This window comes from Anopheles merus, chromosome X (assembly GCF_017562075.2).
Source record: "Anopheles merus strain MAF chromosome X, AmerM5.1, whole genome shotgun sequence".
Taxonomy (NCBI): Eukaryota; Metazoa; Arthropoda; class Insecta; order Diptera; family Culicidae; genus Anopheles; species Anopheles merus.
Window position 1 is genome coordinate 13,619,242 of NC_054081.1, and position 24,731 is coordinate 13,643,972.

At 46.1% G+C, this 24,731-nt stretch overlaps 1 protein-coding gene across 2 annotated transcripts; it reads right to left on the bottom strand.

The window, feature by feature from the left end:
* Positions 1–1,338: 1,338 nt before the first annotated feature.
* LOC121590483 (PH and SEC7 domain-containing protein) lies at positions 1,339–20,829 on the bottom strand. Of its 2 annotated transcripts, none has more exons than XM_041910338.1 (15): positions 18,606–20,829; positions 18,356–18,422; positions 17,963–18,016; positions 17,594–17,832; positions 14,777–14,843; positions 14,631–14,684; positions 14,065–14,558; positions 11,437–12,585; positions 7,439–8,553; positions 7,161–7,354; positions 4,197–4,389; positions 3,830–4,074; positions 3,328–3,701; positions 2,192–2,329; positions 1,339–2,124 (listed from the first exon to the last, which is right to left on the bottom strand). In XM_041910338.1, the coding sequence occupies exons 1-15, from the start codon at positions 18,741–18,743 to the stop codon at positions 1,726–1,728; spliced, it is 4,920 nt and encodes a 1,639-aa protein (XP_041766272.1). In that variant the 5' UTR covers positions 18,744–20,829; the 3' UTR covers positions 1,339–1,725. The 2 variants fall into 2 exon arrangements, with proteins under 2 accessions (XP_041766272.1, XP_041766195.1); XM_041910261.1 differs by having other exon boundaries at positions 3,328–3,731.
* Between the last annotated feature and the right edge of the window lie 3,902 nt (positions 20,830–24,731).

Below are 24,731 nucleotides of genomic sequence, written 5' to 3' on the forward strand. Positions count from 1 at the left end.
AATTCTACACGCGCGTGATGAAGCCTACGGAAATAGTGTACACAATAAACGCTATCCGTTACGTATGTGAGGAGCAACAAAACCGGTAATAGGAAAATTCAGCGGAGCGTAGGAAAACATAATCCTGACTACAATCCTATCAAAGTGTTTGTGTGCTTAGGTATAAATCGTATAGCAGTAGAATTGAAATAATGAACGCGTAATTGTCCCGGTATGGTCGATCGCGGCCGGCGAGAGTACACTTGCTCTCTAAAGCACGGCTTGGGATCATAAACCCTATCAAGCCTATATAAAGTGATGACAACGCAGCGTCCCTTCCGTCCCTGCCTTCCTGACCCCTTCCCAACCTGCTTAGTACGTGAAAAACGGCAAAAACGACTGCACTTCCCTCCTGAAACGCGTTCCTATCGCGTTGCTTCCTCCGTGGTTCAACCTCCGGTGGCGTACCTCACTATTTGGCTGTACAACAGTCTTCGTCGGGAGGGAGGTATTAGATTATGAGGGGGCTCTCTCGTTGCCACGTGCGATGGGGATTGGTGATTTCCCTCCCGGTCGAAAAATGCGTAATTGAAACGTAATTTTGGCACGTCGCGTGATTCAACGTCCCATTTGCCAGTTCGCGATCCCTCCACTCCGCCCTAAAGCTGTGCTTTGATCGCTCCGTTGGCAGGATGATGTGGCTATGGTAAGCACCTCAAACTGCTGCTACTAATGTATGTGTGTGTGTGTTGACTATAACCTGTCTACGACCACCGGAAATAGTGCACTCCGCTACAATTGCCCTAACTGAGTGTTTTGTTCATCTGGCTTTTGGTTGCAGGAGGAGAACAAAAACTATATCTGCCAGTGACTATTACTTCGCTTACAAAAAGCACATCGCGCGATGTGCTATATATATATATATGAGTGCCTTTGCCTGCGTATCGATAATAAGTTCATCCAAAATAAATAGAAAGCAAGCGTGGCCCGGTAGCTGCAAGCGGCCGGGGAACCCTTCTTTTGCTCTAAGTAGTAAACCGTCACGCAAAAGCAGTCGGGTGGAGGGAGGGGGGGCACCCTTCTTTAGCAAATGGTTACACATGACATACAACAGACTGTGTGTGTGTGTGTATATAATAATAAGCTTTAAATAAATGCTAACGATCACTGCAGTGGGTGGTGCCTTTTTGCTGTTGACTGTCGGCGCCGGGAGCCGGCAATGCTTCCGCGCGTGTTTAAGTAGGAAACGACAGACAGTGCGGAAGGAAAGGGGGGGGGGAGGAGGTAGTAGGAAGTAGGAAGGGAACGTTAGAGGAGCGCTACTTTCATAAATGCGATTAATGCTTTACCTTTGTATTACTTTTTCTTCCCTTCGTTTTTCTTCTTTTTTTTTGTTGCTAATTTAACTTTCCAGGCGGATGACAGGCAGATGATGCCACACGTAGTCAAATTTGGAATGCAAGACAAGCATCCGCGCGCGTCTGTGAATACTAGTGCGAAATACTTCTATCGGATTTGTCTGACCGCGTCACCTACCAGTAATGTTTATAGTATATATATCTCTCTAAATATATATATGCACACAAATGTTTCGTTTCGGGTTTCCCAGCGTGTTTCGGTTTAAATTCACGCCCCTTCCCTTCACTGCGACCGCTCGCTGCTGTCTGCCACCGTTTGGTCGACCCGGTGGCGCTAAGAGGGCGGGATCGGGGTGAAGAATGGGCCGAACCAGCCGGTGGCACACGCCTACAGGCTGTTGGTGGATTCGGTCGCGACGCGGGGCAGCTGCCCGAGCGCTGTCGTATCCGGCGGCGACAGCCCAGACCGGCCGGTTGCGTTCAGCCCGGGCCCGCCACCCTGGCCCTGGTGCTGCTGGATAAAGTTTGGCATTAGGTTACCGGCATTAGTCGCCGTCCGCTGCTGGCCCGGTCCCGGATGACTGTTGGCACCGTACTCGTAGCCGCCTCCGCCGCCGCCGCCACCACCACCACCGAGCGGTAGCATCGTGCTGCACGTTGAGTCGTCCCGCCGCTCGCCAGTATCGTTCAGGGCGGCCGCACTGACCTGATGCTGGTTGGTGAAATCTTGCGGCTCCATCGTTAACCGCGAGCTGAGCAGGTTGTAGTAGGTTTTGTATCGCTTCAGCTGTGCGGGCAACAAGCAAACCGTGTGAGCCAAATTGCAAATGTGAGTGCGGCGCACCCAAACTCACCTCATACTGCAGATACACCTCCTTTTCCTTGTAGTTCTGCAGGGCCAGCCCTTTCGGTGGTGCGGTCGACATCTTGTGCTCCTCCAGCAGGGTCATTATCTTGTTAATTTGTCGCTCGTGCGATGACAATTGATCGCGCTGTAATTGAACAACGGAACGTTACAATTCAGCACAAACATACATACAAAGTAGTGATGGGGAAAATAAAGTTTTCCTCGGATTCGATTCCGGATAGTAGGTACGGATTCAGTTTCCGAAATCGATTCCGGAATCGGCTCCGGAATTAGCTCCGGAATCATAATCGGTTTCGGAATCAGAATTGGCTCCAAAATCAGCATCGGCTTCAGAATCGGAGTCAGTTTCGACATCTCCTTAAGAATATGCGTTTGGGTCCAATGATGCTTCGTATTGATAGCCGCAAAGAATCCAAACTTAGTTGTAAACGATCAATGCTCATGGAGACTCAAGGACTGATTTCACTTCTGAAACTTCTTATTTCAATTTGAGAACTGATTCTCATTCCGGGGATAATTCCAAGTCTGGAGTAAATTCTGATTCCGTTTTCGGTACAAATTGCGATTCCCAGGTCGATTCCGATTTTGGAGCCGATTATGATTCTGGAACCTATTCCGATTCCGGAATCGATTCCAGCCTCAACTCCGGAATCGGCTCTGGAAATGACGCCGGAATTGGATCCGCAATCAGAATTGGGTTCGGAATCGGTATTGGCTCCGTAATCGGAATCGACTCCGAAATCGGTTTCGGAATCGGAATAAGCTCCGGAATTGGCTCCGGAATCAGATTTGGTTTCCGAATCGGATCCAGAATCGAAATCGGATCTGGAATCCTAATAGGTTCCGAAATCAGAATCGGCTTCGAAATCGGAGTCAGTTTCAGTATCTCCATAAGAATAGGCGTTTGGGCCTATGATGTATTAAAGGCCATAAGGAATCCAAATTTACTTGTAAACGATCTACGAACGAACGTTACATTCAGCACAAACATACATAAAAAAGTAGTGATGGGGAAAATAAAATTTTCCTCGATTCTGGATAGTAGGTACGGATTCAGTTTCCGAAATCGATTCCGGAATCGGCTCCGGAATTCCCCCCTTCTTTCCCACGCTTGAAACCTACCAACAGCAGGCGACTGTGGGTGCACGGTAGCAACGGTCGCTGAAATCTCTTCTGGCTGCCGACACCGCCCTCGAGCGGCGGGGCAGAAAACGAGGCGCACACAAAGTTGATCGTGTCGATCCACGACTGCAGCTCCTTCGAGTCGCTCGTCTGGAACAGGAACTCCGACTGGTCGGCCGTCTGCAGCCGGAACACGTGCTGCTTCTTGGTGTAGTCGCTCGCGCGCGTCGCCAGCGCATGGTGGATGCGGATCGCGTTGTGCACGTTGTCCGACATCTGGTTCTTCCGGAAGCCGTGCTCGTCCTTGTGCAGGTACAGCACCAGGTCGCGCAACGTGCAGAAGAACATCTTCCACGACCGCCGACCGAACGGTGCTGCAAGCGAACAAACAAACCCGCAGCATGCTGCATCAATCAATAACGGGGTGCGTTCGGGTGGTCCGGGCGGTGTCGGCCCGGTCCCCGTCCCGACCTAGCTGGTAGCCCTGCGCCCCCACACTTACTCTTCTTGTAGTTCGTGTCGTAGCAGCACTTGCGCATCACGTAGCCCTTCTTGTACTCGACCGCCGCGAACATGGGCGGCGCCTCGAGGAACGGGTTCGGCCCGACCGGTGGCCCCTGCAGGCTGCCACCGGTCGGTCCACCGTCCCCACCGCCGCCACCGTTGCCGCCGAGCCCGTTGCCATTGCCACCGTTGCCGTTGCCGTCGCCGTTGCGGTTGCCCGACTTTGGATCCGTTTCGTCGTCGCTGGAGAAATCGCGGCACGAGAACGAGCGATAAACAGAGAGTGTGTTAGAGAGGGAGAGAGAAAGAGAGATAAAGATAAAGTCGAAGGGGAATCGAAACAGAAGTGCAAAGATAACACATACAGTGCCCACTCGAGCTGCTTCTCCTTGATGGAATAGTAGAGCTGCTTCAGCACATTCTTGGGGAAGTTTTCGCCGTCGTTCAGGTCGCTCAGATTGTCAATAAACTCGGCGCACGTCATCTTGGAGCCAATGTTCTGTCCGTGCAGGTCCGTATTTAGCAGCATAATAGCACAGGTCAACGTATGCACAGCATCTAAGCGAAGGGTGTAGAAAGATACATTAATTTAAGCACGTAATTTTTGCTTCAGTACATTTATTTAAAGAAACAATCAAATAAATTCAATATACATTTTTATTATAGTTGGATGTAGACTTCAATGCGTGAAAGTTCGAGATTTTTTTTTGTTACGATTGACTGTTTTCTTGTGTTTGAGTTGTGTTTTGGTAATAGTTATTAGCATAGTGTTACTCAATACAGTTGAACTCCACATAACGAGTTAAATGCGTTTCAGTAACTTGCTCGTTTTACGAAAAAGCCGTTACATGCAGGAGATTTTTTCCATATAATTTTTATTACAAGTGAAATAATTAGTTCCAACCACGCAAATGTTTAGTTCAATAGTTCCTTGTCATTGTTATTGGGCGAATTTCATGAAAAAGTGGTCGATTGTTTGAGTATTTCTTTTAATATTCCCCAAAATTGACAAATTCCATTGTTTTGTACACGTGGTTGTAGATCTACAGTTTCGTCCGAATAATGCTCACGGAAATAAAAGGAAACAAATTCAAATAACTCACAAATTCATTCAATCACAGCACAAACCTAATAACAATTTCAAACGATCTTTGATCGGTTTGTCCCTGGGAAGAGCTTGTTGTTTAAGCCCAGCTCCAGTGAAATTGAACGTGAAATGTTGGCGTTTTCTGCTATATTCCATTAAATATTAATTAGAATATGGCTTATTGTACAACTTCTTCTTCTATTTGGCGAGTGAGAATGTATCCTCCTATATTGTTCAAACGTTTGTTTGAAACAGCTCATTTAGAGGCTTACTTTATTTTATAGACTTCGCCTGTGAAGAGTCAAATGTCCAGTAAAACGGATGTTTCTGGCTTATCGTACATCAAAAGAAAGGAAATTTAATCCCCCAACTATTTAGACTGCAAGTAAAATGTATTTCATTGCAAATCCCCGCTTTGTTCGCCGTGAATAAATAATGTTCAGCGGCGAATCAAAAGGAACTTCATTCAATTCATCATTTTACCATGTTTTATAGTCTAAATAGTTGAGGAATTGGATTTCATTTTCTGTTAATGTACGATAATTCATATTTTGATTAATGTTTAATGAAATATGTCAAAAAAACGTTCATTTTCATTCGAGCTGTATCCCGGGCTTTAGCAGTTGTAAATTTCCTGCTAGTTTTTTTCATTTGTTTGTAACAATTGAAAATGTATGAAAAATATTCTTGAGTGCGAAGTGCGAGTTCAAAGATTAGGATACATTAATTGCCATTAGAACTACATCACTCGTCAATATGCTGACCTATTTGAGCTTTCGAGACTTATTCAGATGACCATGCAAGCCGAATAGTCAATCCTAGCTACGGGAGGACGGTCCATAGTAGGCTTGAGCCCACGACGTGCATTTTTTTCAGTTGTATTACGGGACTGCACCCTTACCACGCACTACATCATACTACATCATTATACGACACTTCTTCTTCCGGCAATAGTTTTATATTAAACCAGCGGTCAGCAATATTTGCGACCGAAAAAGCCAAATTCTACAAAAAATGTTCGTAAAATTCCAGGTGAGACAGTTCAGCAAATAAGGAGAATCGATCATATTGTGCAGAATATTAGCGATGGACATTGCTTTCGCCTGAAAGAAGCGCACATTCAGCTTTTCTGATTGCAACAGCTGACAGCGTGTATCATAGTTTGGAACTGGTGTATTTGATGCTCTAAATGCCTCGTCGAGTGGAATACGAGTGAATCGTTTTTGTGCTTTCTCAACCAGCCGGGTTTCATATTATGCAAGCATGCTCTAAAATCGGTCTAACCCAGCAGCAATACAAAGTCTTTAAACACTCCGGATCATCAAATTCATGGGGTACACTAGGCACTATACCGAGAGTTTGCCAAGCCTTTCTAATAGTAGTTCTTTAAATGTTAATGATTCATCCATCCATACGACAAGATCTTTCACTACATGCACACGTTGAACAGGAATATCACTGAATGTGTGCGGTTGCAATCCTGTTACAAGGGCGACCAAAAGTGATAACGCTGCATTTATCAATACAGCGTTCTAGCCCGCTTGACGTACTCCAGGATGAAAATTTATGAAGATGATTTTGGAGAGTGGCAGCATCATTAATAGTGGAGATAGGAGAGAAGATCTTTATCTCATCTGCGTAGGGAAGATAACCGTCAGATGGAAGGATAATAGTACAGTCATTTACAAATAATACAAAACGGAGTGGACTTAACACACTTCCTTGACGCACCCCAGAAGGGTTCGTAAAAGTGTTTGAAAAATGTGCTCCAAAAATGTGCTGAAAAATTTGACCTCCAAAGATTGACTCGATGAAAAGGACGCTATCCAGGATAGTAACGGACCACTGCGCCTAGTAACGGCTAGAGAAACCCAGAGTTATGGTTGCTTTACGGTTTTCGTAGATGATCATTTTCCCATTTTTGTTTTATGATCCATACCCCTAAATGGCCAGAGGTCGAGAAAATATATCGAAAATAGTAATTATTTACAATCGAAACATAAAATGAGGAAACAACAAGAAAACATTCCAAAAAGGGATTGACATGCATTATGTTCACCATCAGAAAAGTAAATAAAAAGTGCATGACCTCCTGGAAAATAAAAGCAAAAAATGGATTGGCACTCAAAGTGTTGAGCGATACTTGAACATAGGATCATTTTCAGCGAGCGTTCGGAGTAAGGGCTACTAGTTTCTTCGCTGCATTGCAAAACGGAAAGGAAAAATTGGCTCTCTCTCTCACCTTGGGAATTGAACGAGCGTGGATTGCAGTCCAGGTATCGCTTGGAGAAGTGTACCAGCACACGCTCCCGCTCCTGCGTTTCGCCGGTCAGTGAAAACTGCTTCAGAAAGAGGCGCAGCGCCTTGTCCAGCGTGAGACACTCGAAGAAAAAGAACTTTAGATACTCCTCGGCGACGGCGCGGCTGAAATCGTTGCTGGAAAAGCAAAGAGAAACGAAAAAATAAAACAAAGAACATTAAATTTGAAATCATCAAGACTCCCAGGCAAGCGGAACGTACTTTTTGCAGAGATGTCGCGAAACGTCACTCTTCTTGAAGCCCTCCAGGTAGTAGAGCCGCTTGGCCAGCCGCTCGGCCGACGGCAGATCGACCGCCTTCGGCGAGTAGTGGAACGAGTGCAGCGAGTCAACGTCGCTACCATCGTCGGACACGGGCGGAGATGATTCGCGCGTCACGCTGCCCCCGTACGCGAGCATGCCGTCGCCCGCGTGGCCCAGCCCACTGTTGGGGCCCGGCATCTGCAGCATCATGCCGTCGCAGTCCATCGCGTCGAAGCTGTCCAGCTCGGACCGTTCCGCCTCCTTGAGCAGCGCGAGACAGCGGGCCCCGTCGTAGTCTTCCTCCGCGTCGGTCAGGTGGCGCCCGGCCGACCCGTCGGCAGCACCGCCCAGCTCGCCTGACTTTACCTGAATCACCAGCTTGTGGTCGCGGTCCGAGTGGCTCAGCGGCAGGTCGCACCGGTGCGTGTTCTCCGAGATGAGGATGGTCGAGTCGGAGTCGCTCGGATCGCTGATCGCCATCGCCATAAGGTCCTTGGTGCTGAGCAGATCGTGCTCGTCCTGGTAGTCGGGGCTGGAGATGTTCGAAACCGCCTCCGAGACGCTGTGATCGCGACCGCCGCCTCCACCGTACCCGGGCTGTTGCTGCTGGCCACCGCCGGAGGAGTGCTGCTGCTGATGGTGATGGTGCTGCTGCTGCTGCTGCTGCTGCTGCTGCTGGTTGTTGTGGTGGTGGTGGTGCTGTGAGTGATGCTGATGGTGCGAGTGCTGCTGCTGCTGGTGGTGGTAGTGATTGCCTCCCGGCAGATTGTTAGCGATCGAGGAACTGTTCGTTCCGCCCGCATGCCCGTTGTGCGAGTGCTCGCGCGACCCGCCAGAGGAAGACATGACCGAGCTCGAGACGGAGGTAGGTGAAGCCGGACTATCGCTGGCCGAGCGCTGGGGCGACGAGCTGACCGAGCTGGAGTAGGACTGGGGCGAGACCACGCTGGCAGCACCACCCGGTTCGCTGGCGTGGCCGGTCGCGCCTTCGGTCCCGCCACCGCCCCCGGCTGCCGTCGTCTTTGGAGCTGGCTGCGCGTTGTACGACCAGAGAAACCGCTCGCGTTCCGATATCTGAATGCATGAAGCGGAAAAAAATTGAAAGAATTAGATTATTTTCACAAAACATCCAATTGAATCCAATACAAAATGACTCCTTCCAAGGTCCTCGAATCCATTATTGACTCCTCCCTCCTATCCTGCATAGTTAACCATATATCTCATCAAAATCAAAATGGAGTTTCTCCCCAAACGTTCCACGTCCACCAATCTTATGTGTCTCGGCTCATCTGCTCTTAAAAGCATGGTGGCTGCTCGACAAACCAATACTATTTATATGGATTTTAAAGCAGCTTTCGATAGTCTGCCTCTTGACCTGCTAAACTGTGGCTAAACTCGATCGTCTTGGCGTCGTGGGTAGAATACTAGCATGGTTTAAATCCTATTTAACTGGAAGAAAGTATAGCGTCAGGATACTGACTGATTTGTCCGATTCCTTTGATGGTTGTTCTGAGGTACCTCAAGGAAGTGTCCTAAGTCCTCTCCTCTTCATTCACTTCCTAAATCAGCGATGTCAAACTCATTTGACCCGGCGGGCCAAAATGCCACTGAAAATAGTAGCACGGATCGCGGCCTAGTTTTTACATGATATATAAAATGATATGATATGATGTTATGTTAAAAAATCAGATCATTAGTCGCTCTTTTCATTCTGAGACGATAGTTACGTTACAAAAACATGTACAAAAAGTTTAAAAAAAGTAGCAGTAGCAGATTATCTTCAATTGGTCATAGGCCTCTAGCAAATTCTTACTTTTGATGCTGTCTAAAGTCCATAAATTACAACAGGTCGGTCAGTCCAGTTCAGATCTTTACAGAGGAGTGGAAGATGTCACACAAGTCCTTAGTACCCGTTATTCTCTTCCTGCAAATCTCCATAGAAATCTTCATTCATTCTTCTTCTTCTTCTTCTTCTTTGGCACAACAACCGCTGTCGGTCAAGGCCTGCCAGTACCCACTAGTGAAGTGAGCTTTGGCTTTCAGTGACTTATTATTACCATAGCAGGATAGTCAATCCTACGTATGGGGGCACGGTTTATTCATTCGTTCATTACGGCCACCAAAATCAGAGTCATAAACCCATCTGTAGTTTATCTTATCACATTGGTCTTGGTAGGATGTCTGATGGAAGCCTGATATAGATCGTTTGTCACATTCTATCAAAAGTAACACGTGTTTGTACTGACGTCTGATTTCATCTAATTTCTAAACGGTTTGCAGAAATATAATGGTCTATTCTTTAGTATGCCTAATGATGGATTCGACCTTTTCCAAAACAATATGCCAAAAAAGTGTAAGAGTTTGCGTTTTTAATTCCTGTTGGCTGAGTGATTTAGTTAATTTGTACAAGCATTTTTCATATAGAAATTGCTTTATTGGTCGCCAAATGCCTTGATTGATGGCTAACAATAAAAACAAGTAATGTTCCCTAAACTACATACATATGAGTAAGACATTCACGATTGTGTATGAGGTTGAAACTAAACCGTGAGTTATTACTTTTAAGAATTGTTCATCAAATTTGTTTTTGCTAATAAATTTCATCATCGGAAAAGGTATAACATAATTTTCATTGATTTTTTAACCATTTTACTGAAATTATACGGAATTGAATGCTCAGTTTTATCAAAATGATCCTGTTTGATTTTCCTTCTATGACTACAAAAGTTTTGCAATTTTTTATCTTTATTATGCAATCATGCTTAGAGAAAAGATAGGAAAAAAACCTACAAGGTTTTATGAAGATGCATGATCTGACAATTCATAGAGAAACCTGCGAAGTTAAAAAACCTCTTCATATTTCAAGAGTCCTGAATTAACTGACATGTACTGTAGAAGGAGAAATGCTTCTACAAATAAACTTTGGCTCAAGCGGTCGCGGGCCAAACCATAAGGCCACATTGGGCCCACGGGTCATCAGTTTGACATATCTGTCCTAAATGATTGTGTCCCTCCTTCCTGATCGTTTTCTGTTATATGCAGATGACATCAAAATCTTTTCCCGATCTTTTTCAGATTGTTGTGTTGTATATGGTGCCGTTGTACCGGTCTTCAATTGTGCCTCGATGAATTTTGTGTTATTTCTTTTGGCAGATCTAACAAGATGGTCCAAGATTACACACTGTGCAACACTCCTATTAGCCATGTAACATCGGTTAAGGATTTGGATGTTTGGCTGGACGAGACGCTGTCTTTCAATGTTCATATTGAACGCGCCCTTAAAGAAGCTAACAAATCGCTGGGTCTAATTGTTAGATTTTCGTCTGAGATCAGGGATCCATCTTGTCTTAAGGCTCTGTGCTTGCTGGTTGTCTGGTCCGCCCCAGGCTCGGTGGCGATGGCCAGGTTGGAGAGTGTTCAGCGTAAGGTCACGCGTGTAGCTGTTCGACGCTTCATTGGTAGTTCTCAACAGACCCTCCCCTCTTATCCCATCCGCTGTCGTCTTCCAGGGCTTGAGCCTATTGAAGTCCGACATTCCCATATCCCAAAATGCTTTATTGTTAGTATCCTCTCCAACGACCTTGATGTTCCTTTTCTCCTATCTTCTATTCCGTTATATGCTCCATCCCGTCCCCTGCGTTACAGACCCCCGCTATATATCCTCCATCCCACCATACTCGCTACGGAGCTAATGACCTGGACCTTAAGGGCACTATCAGCTTTCAACAATTCGCATCACTTATTCGACTATAATGTATCCGTGTCTTGTTTTCGTAACCCCACCTCTTCCTCCCCTCCATAAATTCCCCTCCCCTTTGTTTTGTTTGTGCCTTTACTCTTCTCTGCTCCTTAGTTTTTAAGTATAATTATGTTTGTTAACCCCACGAGGAAGACAATAGTAAGTTAAAATAAATAAATAAAAAAACTAAACCAAAATTTGCGCTGAACAGCACTTACCGCGTACTCCTGCGAATCGTGGCGCGTGTCGAGCAGCGTGTTGAGTGAGCTGTTCACGTCCTCGTCGATGTCGATCGAAACCACCGCCCCGATGCCGCCGTCTCGCTGCGTCTGCTGCAGATGGTCCTCCGAGCGGCTGGTGCGGAAGCCGGCCGCGTCGCACTTGCGTATCATGCCGCTGGCCGGGCCCGACCCGGAGCTCATGTTCGTGTTGGCCGTCAGCTCGCCGCTGCTCATGTCGCCCGTTCCGCCACTGCCACCACCACCACAGCCACCGTTCGAGGAGTGTTCGGTCACCGAGCCGGCCCCGTACCGGAACACCTGCTGACCACCTCCTCCTCCTCCTCCTGCGCCCCCACCTCCTCCTGCTGCGCCCCCATACTCCGGGCTCGTCGGTAGCGAGTTGATGCCCATCTCGTTGTTATTGCGATACTGCTCACCACCGCCCGACGACAGCAGATGATGGTGGTGATGATGGTGATGATGATACTCGCTGCCTCCACCGGGACCACCGCCACCGCCACCACCACCGCCTCCGCCGCCTCCCCCCACACTGTACGTGGTGGGGGACGTTGGCACCGAGTAGCTAATCTCGCTCGGATCGCCCCGCGAGCGCGACCCCGCCCCTGTATGGCGCTGCCGGGCGGCGGCCTCACTGTTCGTCCGCGTGCCCCCACCACCACCACCATCACCGCCGGCCGAACTATCACAGTCTTTCGCCCATGCAGCGCCCTCCCGACCGGCGGCCGCATCATCGCCTGCTGTCGTCGCGTTGCCGCTGTATGCGTTTTGGTTTCCACTCGCACCACCGTCAGTGCCGCCCTCGCCGTTGCTGCGGTTCGCCGGCTTGCTCAGTTCCGGCAGATTGTTGTTACCGTTCGAGCCGTGGTTGACGTTCAGCTTACCGCCATTATTGTCGCTGGCCGCTGCCGCCGCATCTGTTGGCGAGAGGGGGGAGGCGGGCGAGGGCGGCTGCGTCGGGTCGTTGTTTGCGTTATCCTCCATCAGGCAGCTGCTGTTGCTGTTCTCATCCGACCGGCTGGTGGACGAGGAAAGCGTATCGTAGTTGACAAGCGGTGCGTTCTTGCGCTTGCCGCCGACGCCACCAAATCGCTGATTGGTTGGCGAGTCCCGGACGCTTTCCGGTGGCTGAAAGTAGCAGAAGAAATATCACACACTCGGTTCCAAACTAGTGTTGGGTCAATCTGATTCAGATTCATGAATGATTCAATGAATCAGAATCTCATTTGGAAAGATTCATGAATCTCAAAAGATTCGTGAATCTCAAAGGTTCATGGATCTCCAAAGATTAATGAATCTCCAAAGAATCTCAAAAGATTCTTATATCTCGAAAGATTAATGCATCTCAAGGATCAAGAATTCATAAAGATGCATAAATCCAGTGCTGCAAAATGTCATGAGCATCACGAGATTTTCCCCAACGAAAACAATGAGCATATCCGTGGTAGCTTGATACTCATTGCTGATACTGAATAACAGTGCGTCATGATATGCCGAACGCGACATGCGAATTCTTGAGTCCAACGCGATACTCTGACTGACAAGCTTAGCTTAATGCCGGCGCAAGCATAATCATGATTTTTCCTAGCTGTGAACAGTGCTGCCAAATGCCACTGTTTCAGTCACAAACATTCATGACTGAAACGAAGCTCAAATCAGCTCACGTACATAACAGAGATGATCAGTGACGAGACTCAAACAGTTGAAGGATCAATCACATGCTTGGTGACATTTTGGAATATACTTGGCGTGAGGGCTCAAGCAACAAAATGAGCATGCTTTCTCCCTCTGTCTGTTTTGATTATCTGTTGGGTCAAACAAACCGAGAAAACATACTCATTGTGTTTCTTAGAACCACTCGCAAGCACCGCATGTATCCCATGACCATCGCGATGATCACCGACTGAAAATGTCGCGACTGAGTGACTGACCAGGAGTTAATTGCACACAATGTCAGCAAACATGTGATGGTCACACCAACTGTTTGAGGCTCGCCTCTGATCATCACAGTAGAGCTCGTGATGTTGACATGGATTTTGTTTCAGTCGAAATTTGCCATGACTATGTCGGTGACATTTTGCACAACTTATCACACAGTAATGTATAAACACAGTAATGACATAGTGATTGCCAAGCGATGGTAGCAAAAATGCCATAAAGCATATATCGATCACACTAATTGTTTTGAGTATCATCTCTGATTATCACAATTGAGTCCGTGACGCTGATATGGATTTTGTTTCAGTCAGATTTTTGTATGACATTGACAGTGACATTTTGCCGCACTGCATAAACCCCTGGAGATATATGAATTTGAATTGATTTATGAATCTCTTAGATTCAAGAATCTTTCGAGATTCATAAATCCTCGGATATTCATTATTGATTATAGATTAATGAATTTTTAAAAATTAAATTTTTGAAGATTTGTGAATTTTTGAAGATTTGTGAATCTTTGAAGATTTGTGAATCTTTGAAGATTGGTGAATCTTTGAAGATTTGCCTTGAGATTCGAATCACTCATCATTGAAGATTCATATGAATGAATCCCAACGAAAGATTCATGAAACCCAACACTATCCAAAACTGCACACGGATCGAGCGTACCTCCTTAATGACCGCGGTCGTTGTCGTTGTTGTCGTGGTGTCGTAGTAGCGCGACTCGAACTGGGACTCGCCGGTCATGACGAAGCGCTGGTGCTTGAGCAGATCCGGCCGGGCCGTCGGTATCTGGGAGGCGCGCGGCGGCTTCCGCCCCCGCGACGGCGACTGCGGGGCGCTCCAGTTGCTGTGCGCGATCGCCTGCGGTATGCGGGACGGCCGGCACGCCGACTCGGACAGGCACTCGCGCACCGCGTACGGGTTGCCGTTGCCGGGCGTCCGGGCGGCGTTCGGCGAGTTTAGGTTCGGCTCCGAGTCGAGCGACAGCAGCTTGGAGCGCTTCGGCTGCGCTAGGCGCGACGCCGGCAGCGACGGCGAGGAACCGTTCGTGTTGTCGCTCCGCACCTTGTACGATTGCGACTCGATCGAGTCGTCGCTCAGCACGAGCTGCTGCTCCTCGTGCTGGTACTGCTCGCGCAGGTATTTCTTTATCCACGGATCTGGAAAGCGTAAGCAGGGGGTAAGCAGAGGTTACTGAAGTTACAAAAGAAATCCTCTTTCACTGCACCTACCTCGCTTCATGCGCAGCGTGATCGGTTCCGTAGCAAGTCCTAAACATTTTAATACTGAAAATGAAACGACAAAAAAGAAGAAATTGTATTGCAATTGGAGAAGGAGCGTGTTATGATGAATTTGAAGATAAGCCCAAAACTATTACCATCACGTGGGGAATATTGTTGCGCATCCGTGTCATTTATTTTTAAGAAAACATCGCCGACCTCCACCTACAGGGATAGGAAGAAGTAAAGAAAAAAAAAGTAATTAAAATAAGAGCTAGACAAACTATCCTACAAGATATTCATTGTCTTCAAAGAAAACATAGATGTAATCGAATAAAAGAAAATAAATAAATGAATAAATCACATAAAAGCGAATTAAGTCTCATTAACATTATTTGAGTTTCTGCGATATTTCATTAAATATTTATCAGAATATAGCTTATCGTACACTAAAAGAAAGGATCCAAATACTTTGACTTCGACTATAAAACAAGTTGATTTAAAAAAATGCTCTAAAATGTAGTTTCTTATGGTTCCTCACTTGGATCACGGTAAAAAACGGAAATTGGGAAAACAAAAAATAGAGTTAATTCATTATGTCAATAGTGTCGATGACCTTCGTTCAGTTAGATATATCAAACCAGACACAAATCGAGTTCTCTAACACGAATCGTAATAGAAAATGAGCATGTTTGATACTTTTTTTCTCAAACACACGAGTCACATAATAGGCCCTAATATGTTTTACGGTCTAAATAGTTCGGAAATCAAATATCCTATCTTTTGTTGTGCAATAAGCCATATTCTGATGAAAATGAAATATATCACGCAAGGTCATTTACGTTCACTTTCACGCAAGGCCTAAACATCAAAAGTCTATTTAGGTTTTACTGGTATTCGTTCGTCAAAAAGCATTCTTCGTTCATAAGTTGAAAGAGGTGTTAGCCCTAGCTTTATGAGTATTTTTTTTTATGATTTTTTACATTTTCTTCCAGGTTTCTATGAGTGAAAATGAAACGAACGAGTTTGCCCGAACCACTGATTTCCTCAAGTTGTCTGATTTTCATAATATGGAAAATCTATAACTAATTCGACATTACATATTTTATCCATACAGACTATAGTCTAGGTTGCCATATAGTGAAATCGTTCAATCGTCAAAGCGAATATTTCAAACCGATAGTGGAACATAATGGAATGTTGCAAGCATACTGTGGAGCTGCCATCAGACCGTGATAGCCGGTTTAAACAGCTTCGAGGCGCTACTGATCAGCATCTGTTTTCTAAAAAAAAACATCATTTTGAGTTGTTTTCGTGCGGCATCCGTCACTGGTATCCAAAATTAAATAAATAAATTCTGCCGCGAAGTCAAAATTAAACATGTTAATTAAGAAAAATTAACTAAAATGTTTTGGGATGTTTACAGCGGTATCCACCGTCTGTGAATAGCTCCACATTATGGTTACAAAAATCCACAATTCGGTTACAGCACTGTATTATATGATAATAAATTTTCACAATAAGCTTGCAATATTCCACTACCTATTTGCAACATTCCCTTATCGTTCTTGAAATCAGAACTCTAACGGGAAATTGATCGAGAATTTGACGATTTGAAATAAGTTCTTCTGAAGTCCAAACCAAAATTCGATTGGATAACAGTTTAACAAATTATATTACATTAGATTAATTAATACAGATGATCTTCACTGGTTTGGGTAAGAACAAGTAGTGGATTCGCATTGAATAGTTGGGTTATTTGAAACAGTTTTGACATGATTGATTAAAGACTATAGAACAATTTCATTTGGAAAATTTTGCGTCACTAGGTTAAATTAATCTAAAGAACTAAGCTTAATTAATTCCTTCATAACAGCCATGCTCATAAAACATAACTACCAACGGTGTCCACAAGTGAGTATCCTAACTGTTTGTTCGGTTTTCTATCTGTCTGACAGTCTAACCAATGTTAGAATTAAGGTCGAATAGGAAAGTCCTTCCGCAAATTAAAAAATGATCCAACCAGCAATAAAAACAAGTGGTATACTTAACGTTTAAAATTCAGAAAGCTTATTTGAAAATTATCACCGATAGTCGACCGATTTGAGTGCTATTTGAATTTCAACTACCATTCAGGACTGATTTTCTCTGCACTACTGTATTAACTTTAAAAACAAAAATGCAAACTTCAAAGAGTAATCGAAGCAAACATTGTTTTTCACCGCGTGCAAGAAGTTACTCCACAACACTCTGATATTCCATCATACAGGGTTTCCCCGATCAATTTCCAATGTCTACAGTATTTTCATTCCTTGCGAGATATTTTTCAACAGCTGGCAAATATTATATTTGCATCACCATAATAGTTAAGTTCTTCCACATGATTTTCAACACGTCTCCAGCTAGATTGAGTTGTGACAGTTCTTCATGATGTGTTGAAAATCATGTGTAAAAACTGAACTTTGGCCCAAATGACCCAAATACACATTTTGAAAGCTGTAGAAAAACATCTTGGAGGTGGTGAATAATAAAGTGCACATTCGAATGTGACTTGGAAAAGCCTGTAATAACTTTTCATTTCTTCAGCATGATTTTCAACGCTTCACCTGTCAATGGGTAACGCGATCCGGCTTCAAACCCCGGTGAAAAAACGATGACAGCAGCCCGTCGGAGTGTTGAAAATCATGGTGATGAAATTAAAAATTATGATGATGGAAATGAAATGTCAGATCGATGTGGAATAACATCTTGGACGTGGTGAATCACAATGTTTACATTTGAAACTGACTTGGTAAACCCTGCAATCCTACAGCAGTATCTTTAAATTTGTTGCTATCTCAGGCGGATTAAAATCGTCTTCAGTCAGTCAGTTCGGGTAACAAAAATCCAATAACAAACGCTCTTTAAACATGTGTTTGGCGTAAAGAATCGGTCCGGGTCCAGCCCTCGTCGCGCAAGCAGCGCATCAACCTCACCTTTCCGCAGAGGGCGGCGGGCGAATCTTGCCGTATCTCGACGATCACGTGATCCAGCAGGTCGGTCGCGCGCACCACAAAGCCGAGCCGCGTGTCCTCCTGCTTGCGCCGCAGCACCACGGTAAACTCTTCCGGGCCCTGGGCCGGGGGCGTCTGCTGCTGGTGCAGCTGATGGTGGAGCACCCGTTCCGGCGAGGTCGACTTAATCATCTCGTACACGCGGCTCTTCACCTGCGGATCTGGGCGAGGAGGATACAACATAAATAGAGAGAGAGAGAGAGGGGGGGAGTGAGCGCAAAGAAAAACGAAGTCGAAGCGCCGCGTAAGTAGCGTAACTACTAGCGAAGGCATTGGAATGGTCCCGCGTACCTTTTCGGAGCTGCAGCGTCATCGGGTTCGGTGAAACCCGCACACATTTCACCACTAGAAATAGACGACGGCAACGGCAACACGTTACGCACACAAAAAAAAAAAAAAAAAAAAAAATGAGAGAGAGAAAAACACATGTGGTTGATGAGTCAGATGGCGATCAGAGCGGTTACGGAGGAACGCATTCGACATGGGTGGGTCGCATTGTGGGTCGCGTGAAAACATGCGGGAAAAAGGGTGGTGGAAAATTGGAAAAGGGATGCCCCCGAAGGGGTAAGGGTGTGTTTCGCAGGGAGAAAGCTGGTGGACGGGCGAATGCAGGGCGCTAGTAGAAAGGTGGTGTGTGTCGTTTGGTGGGTGTATGTGTGCAAGCTAAAACAAAACAAAAAATACCATCTTTGGTTGCCAATCCAGTAACATCCACGCCGTTTATCTTCATCACGATATCACCGATTTCGACCTACAAAAACAGATTGAAACAATATCATTAGCGACGGGCAGTGTGAGCGTGCGGCCTGCAAGTGTATTAGTCTTTTTTTGTGAGAGTTTCCCTGTATGGTGCAGCCATACTTGGGCTGGGTGGTGATGGTGCAGCTAAGCAGACCGTACCGGGTGCCCGACCGCGGATGCACCCTCCGCTTACCTTGGCACACATGTCAGCCGGCGTGTTTTCGATGATCTTGTAAATCACATGCTCGCCGATGTCGATCTGGCGCAGCAGAAAGCCGAACGTCGTCCCATCCTTGCTCATCCGCAGCACGGCCGTCACTTCCTCAGCCATAATGGCCGGCCGGGGGATACGGTCATCCGTATCCGGGACGCACACTGCACACACACACGCGCACACGCACACCGAGCCGGGTCCGGTATGTCCCTCGCCGGAGGTGTGGCGGATTGCGTTTAAAGGTTGCCTGCGGTGTGCGGTGTGGCGGAGCGACCAGATGATGGCGGGCACGCGGGGCACCGATGCGTGTACTCGCACACAGACACACGCGCGCGCGCGTCCAGCTGTTTTCCCCCTTCTTCTTGTTATCGCCCAATTTTCGGGCGTGTTTTAGGGTGCGGGGGGTTGCGATTTTTCTTTCGCTGGTTGCGTTTTGCTGCTACTAGCGGACCCGTGCTGATTTCATACGGTACTTCGGGCTGTAGTGGGGAGGGAAGTTCCCGGTCAGTGTACCCTTCGCTGCCACTCCCCGCTGCTGCTGCTGCTGCTGCTGCTCCTTTTGCGGGACAGCGAAAAGTTCATCCGGCTGATTGCGTTTCGCGAGGCGCGCGAAGTAGTTTTTTTTTGGTGTTGGGGAAAACGGTGCGTTGATGATTGTGAGTAGTTTCTGTTGCTTCTTTGAGGGGCAAACCGAGCTTGCCGAGTTGATTGTTGCTGAGTTTTGTTGCTGAGGCAGCGCTGATGGGTGATGATGATGATGATGGAGACACACACACACACTGACACACAGACACACACACGCGCGCGCGGTTAGAGCGTGTCGCCGTATCGCGCGGGGCGGCGGCGGCGGTGTGGTTTTATTTTATTTAATTTCCGATTTGTCCCCGCGCGCTCGCCCTAGCGGCCACGAGCGCAATTGTTGCAAACTAGTGAATGGGGCAGCGGTGCTGGCACTGCAGGAAAGCGGGGGAAATGGGAAGTATCGGTTTGGTGCTCGATGGACGGTGGGCGAGCCCCGCCGCCGCTAAACCTTTTCGCTGCCTTCTTTTCTTGTTCGCGGACGGGTGCTGGAACCGTCCGGGAATTGGTCGGGAGTGACGCACTCGCGACCAGAGAGAGAGAGAGAGCGCACCTCCTCTTCGCCACTGGCTGCCTGCGAGCGTCTCTATTGGTGTGTGTATTCTTTTCCCCCGTTTCTTCCTTGTTTGATTGATGGCCAACCGTGTGGGTGTTTGTACCGCCGCCGCCGCCGCCGCTGCTTCTTTTGTTTCTTTTGCGTCCTCTCCAGTCGGTGACCCTTTCGCTTGCCCCGGTTTGCACAACGATTTTGGGTTTTCGATTCCCAAACCGTGGGACAGACTGACCGACCACCTGGCCAAATGCACTACTGTGTTGTTGTTGTTGTTGTTGCTGCTGGTGGAGGTGGTTGTGGTGGTGCGCCACCACAAAAAAAAAGAACTCCGTGCTAACCCAGCGGCAGCGGTCGGTTGTCGGTTTGTTGCCCTGCTGTTGATGCTGCTGCTGCCTCACGCGAGGGAAAGTTCACGCACTTTTCACGCACACGGAACGCGCGCACACACACACACACACACACCAGACCCGTTTTGCCAGGTCAGGTCAGTACACCGCGCGCGCACACACACCGCACCCAAAATCCCGATCGCACCAAAAACACCCGTTAGCCCGAACGGGTGTCCGCACACACATACACACATACACACTGTACACAGCGCCACGCACGGGCACGCACGATTCGACACACACATACACACAAACACGCACACAGCCAGCGGGACACGCACGCAAAGGCAGGCACGCGATTGTCCGAGCAACTACGCACACCTTTCCCCGGACGCAATCACGCACTTCCCTCGCTCACCCACTCACACTCTCGCTCTCTCTTTCGCACCCTTGGCGAGGGTCGCGGGTGTGTGCGTGTAATATTTTCACTATTTTCAACTTTCTCCCTGGTGCGGCTGGTTGTGTTTGCTCGCTGCTGGCTGCGCTGCCATAGCTGGCTGCTGCTGTCACTGCCCTGTTCCCAGCGGGGTGACTGTGTGCGTTCCTGTGCGCAGTCTTGCCCTCTCGCTCGTTCCCTCAGTTCGCTGGAGAACTTCGGTTTTTTTTCCTTCCTGTAACTTCGCCGATTGCGGCTACGTGAGTGCGTGTGTGTTGGTGTGTTCGTGTGTGTTTTTTGTCCGCGGCTATGAAGCGGTGGACACATGAAGCTGTCAGCAATGACAGCACTGCTTGACATTTCGAAACCCCGGCAGACCAATTTGAAAACGTGACAGTCGAAACCGTTAGGCGCAAGGCCGTGACAAAATGCTGTTTTTTTTTTTCAAAACGTGATCTTGTGTCCAAATTTCGTAACCTGGAGCAGCCAGAAAATAAAGTTGAAAAAAGTGAAATGATTGACGTTAGCGAAAAAGCGTAAAAAGCTACAGTAGAACGCCGATTATCCGGGCAGCTCGGGACCGGGCGGATGCCGGTTAATCGATTTCCACGGAAGAAATGTCAAATTCATATAATTTTTTAAAATTCACTGGTTTTACTAGAAATTCACAATCGATTAATCACAAGTAGAATATTATTTGAATCAATAACAATAAATTTAAAATTATCTTTTATCAACAATGAAATTAAAAAATATCATTAGACACTAGATTCCTGCACAACAAATGTTTTTGCTAACCGGTTCATCGCAGAAAATGTTCGCCACGACAGACCAACTGTCAAATTCATGCGCACGGTTAAGCCGCCCGCCGGTTAATCCGTCCCCGGAAAATCGCCGTTCTTCTGTATTTCTTAAATAAAATATCAATAATATTCAGATGTTTGAGCTTTTTGTCGTTCTTGTGTATATTTTTGATGCGGCCACGAGAAAAGCTCTTTTTTGCAGTTGACAAGCAATTTTGACGAAGTTGAAAATTTTTTCAACATTTTGTCACCTCCGTGACCACGCGCTAATTGAAGGGACGCATTTTGGATGTTCAAACGCACCGGTCGAATACAACCGTTGTGCGAACTTATTTTTTAATTGTTTTTGGCACATAGAAATACTTTTGTTATAAATGCATGCATTCTATAGATAAAAATCATATTTCCAACACATCTCTTTTTCTCTCTTGTTGGCCTGCTCGCGATCACGATACACGTCTTCTTGACATGATCCGGTCCACAATTATTCTCCAGGATGCTTGGTCCCTGGCTGCAACCTTCCATCCGACATCCCATTCCATCATCCTTCCATTCCATCCCCTGCGCCTCATGCCGAACTGGGGATCGCTGTCAAACATCTTCTTGGTGGGGCATGAGTACAGCATCCTTATGACATGCCCCAGCCCAGTGGCGGATCTAACGATAGGCGGACTAGGCGGTCGCCTGGAGTCCCGCCGATTTAGGGGCCCCGTAGATCGCCATTCTATAGTTTGCCGTATGGACAGAGTACTAGCGACAAGGGCCCCCGGAAGGATGGCCGTTGGGGCCCCAAGGCTGGCGAATCATTTGCACCCCCGACGACATTTAAATTTCCTAACAGCAAGTTCAGTGCCGCTAACACCCCCCCCCCCCCCCGGCCACAACAACATGTACCTTTTACAGAGGGCCTCAGCTCGGCTTTCCGCCTAGGGCAAAACGATACCGATACCCTTAATCCGCCACTGCCCCAGCCATCGTATCCTGCCAAACTTCGCCACCGTCAGGATGCTTGGTTCACCGTACAGCTCATAAAGCTCGTGGTTTCTTCTTTCTCCTCCAAACTCCATGATCGAACACATCGCTCAAACATGCTCAGTGCGTTAGCGTTCGAATGGTCCAAGACTCGTGTCCATGATACTGTTGGGTTTTATGAATCCTTCTTTGAGATTCATTCATATAATTATTCAGGGAGGAGTGATTAAAATCTCGAATGGAATCTCTAAAGATTTATGAATCTCTAAAGATTCGTAAATCTTTACAGATTCTTGATTCTCTACAGATTCATGATTCTCTCTATCCAAGATTCCATGAATCTTTAGAGATGTGTGATTTAAAACATATGGAATTTCCTCGTTTCCATACAGTGGTACAGTGGCTATCTCGCACGACTTAACAACATGCTCGTTGTGGTTTCAAACCTTGCATGAACCGTCTCCCCGTAGCAAAGCAAACTAAATCCGGCTGTGTTGTACATGCCAAGAAGTCTAGAAAGTCTGTGTAGGCTGGCATGATCATTTAGGATGTTTCACGTAGAAGAAGGATAATAAGAAGCTTGATCTCTATGAATCCTCGGAGATTGATGAACCCAATGGAGGAACCACTGTGGTGACGCGCTATACGAGATGTACGGCGACTACACTGTCGTACAGCGTATCATGCTCGCCAGGCTCCAGTGAGCTAGCCATGTTGTTCGCACGGAACGGATGACCCAGCCCGTAAAGTCTTTTTAGACCGTCCACAAAGCCCAAATTGAGGTGGCAAGCTGGCGTGGTGGCGTCCGCCATTAATGCCGGGATAACGGACTGGCAGACGAAGGCGCAAGACCGCAAAGCGGTTGTAGCGCCGGATAAGTAAGCAACTAAGAGATATATGGATGTTATGAGATTCATGACTCATTCGAGATTCATGAGTCTTTCGAGATTCATAAATTTTTCGAGATACATGAATGTTTTGAGATTCGAGAACCTTTGAGATCTGTGATCTGAGATTCATCGAATCATTTCAAAGATTAAGTCACATTCATGAGTCTGAATCAGATTATCTACTTACTACTAGTCTACTATACTAGTCCATAGAGGACCACCGGGCGAATTAATGTGCGATATATCTCACATTTCGTGCGGTCTTGATATCTTCAGGATCTCAGCAGTCGGCTATGGCCATTGTATGCACAATTCCCCTGCTTAATACGTCTCCGGATTTCGCTGCTGATGTTATTGTCCGAAGTAACGACCATCGCATGATAACAGAATTCCTATACCTTTTTTTATTTTGTTATTATTTCCAACACTTATCTAGTTCTATAGACACATACAGTGAAATCTCTTTATGATGAATCTTCAAGGTACCGTTAGCTTGGAGAGATATTCAGATACCTGCTGTGAATGAAAGTGATATGAAGTATCCAAAAAATTACGAGAAAAAACCGTGCTTAGCTGTCCATTGATCGACAGTTAACATAACTATTGGTAAAAAATTCATCTTAGAGAATTTTGGAAGCCAATTCGAAAATTCACATTCGAGCGATATTAATCTTGAAGAGACATAGCATGTTTGGAATATAACGAGATCGTCAAAATGTTCAAATGTACAAACGGTAAAGCCTATTTTTTAATTCAATTTAAAAAATAAATTGTTTCTTTAAGATAAATTGAATTCAACAATAGGTTTTACCGTTTGTGTGTGAAATCAGGTCGATTTATAAAATGAATGTTATTCGGATGATTCGGGCACGCTTATCTCGGGAACAGACTGTAACTGATATTGAAGTGCTGTGAATTTGTGTTCGCAATCGTGCTGGGTACAGAGTAAAACCTTTGACAGTTGCAATTTCGCACGTTTTAAAAACAGCTATTTTCGCATTTTAAAATATTACCTCAAAACAAGAAACAATTATTTGCTAAAAGTGATGCTTACGTAAATGTTATGTTATCTGTCAAAATTTATTTACAAACTTGTGAGCCGCTCACAAAATGGCAAAGTCGTCGACTAGCACGACTTAACGACATTCCCATCGTAAGTTCAAGCCTCCTATGAACCGAGAGCCTCCCCTCGTCCTCCCACGTTTTGGTACTGACTGTCCTATAATAGATTAGTCCAATAAGGACCAATAAATCAGGATAGATACTAAACCCATCTGTAATATATAGGCAGCCTTAAACAGACTAAGGATGTTGCAGCAAAGAAATATAAATAAATAATAATAATAAATATAAATAATTTAAATTATAATAAATTAAAATTTCAATCCATTTTGAAACTATCGAAAGTTTTCCTGATCCATTCATTCAGCTTTCAAATATTTGAACAAGAAAACTATATGAACAATCAAGAATCATCAGCAATCAATAGAATATAATAATTTTGGTGTAAACAATATTACAAACAGAAAAGCAAATCATATGG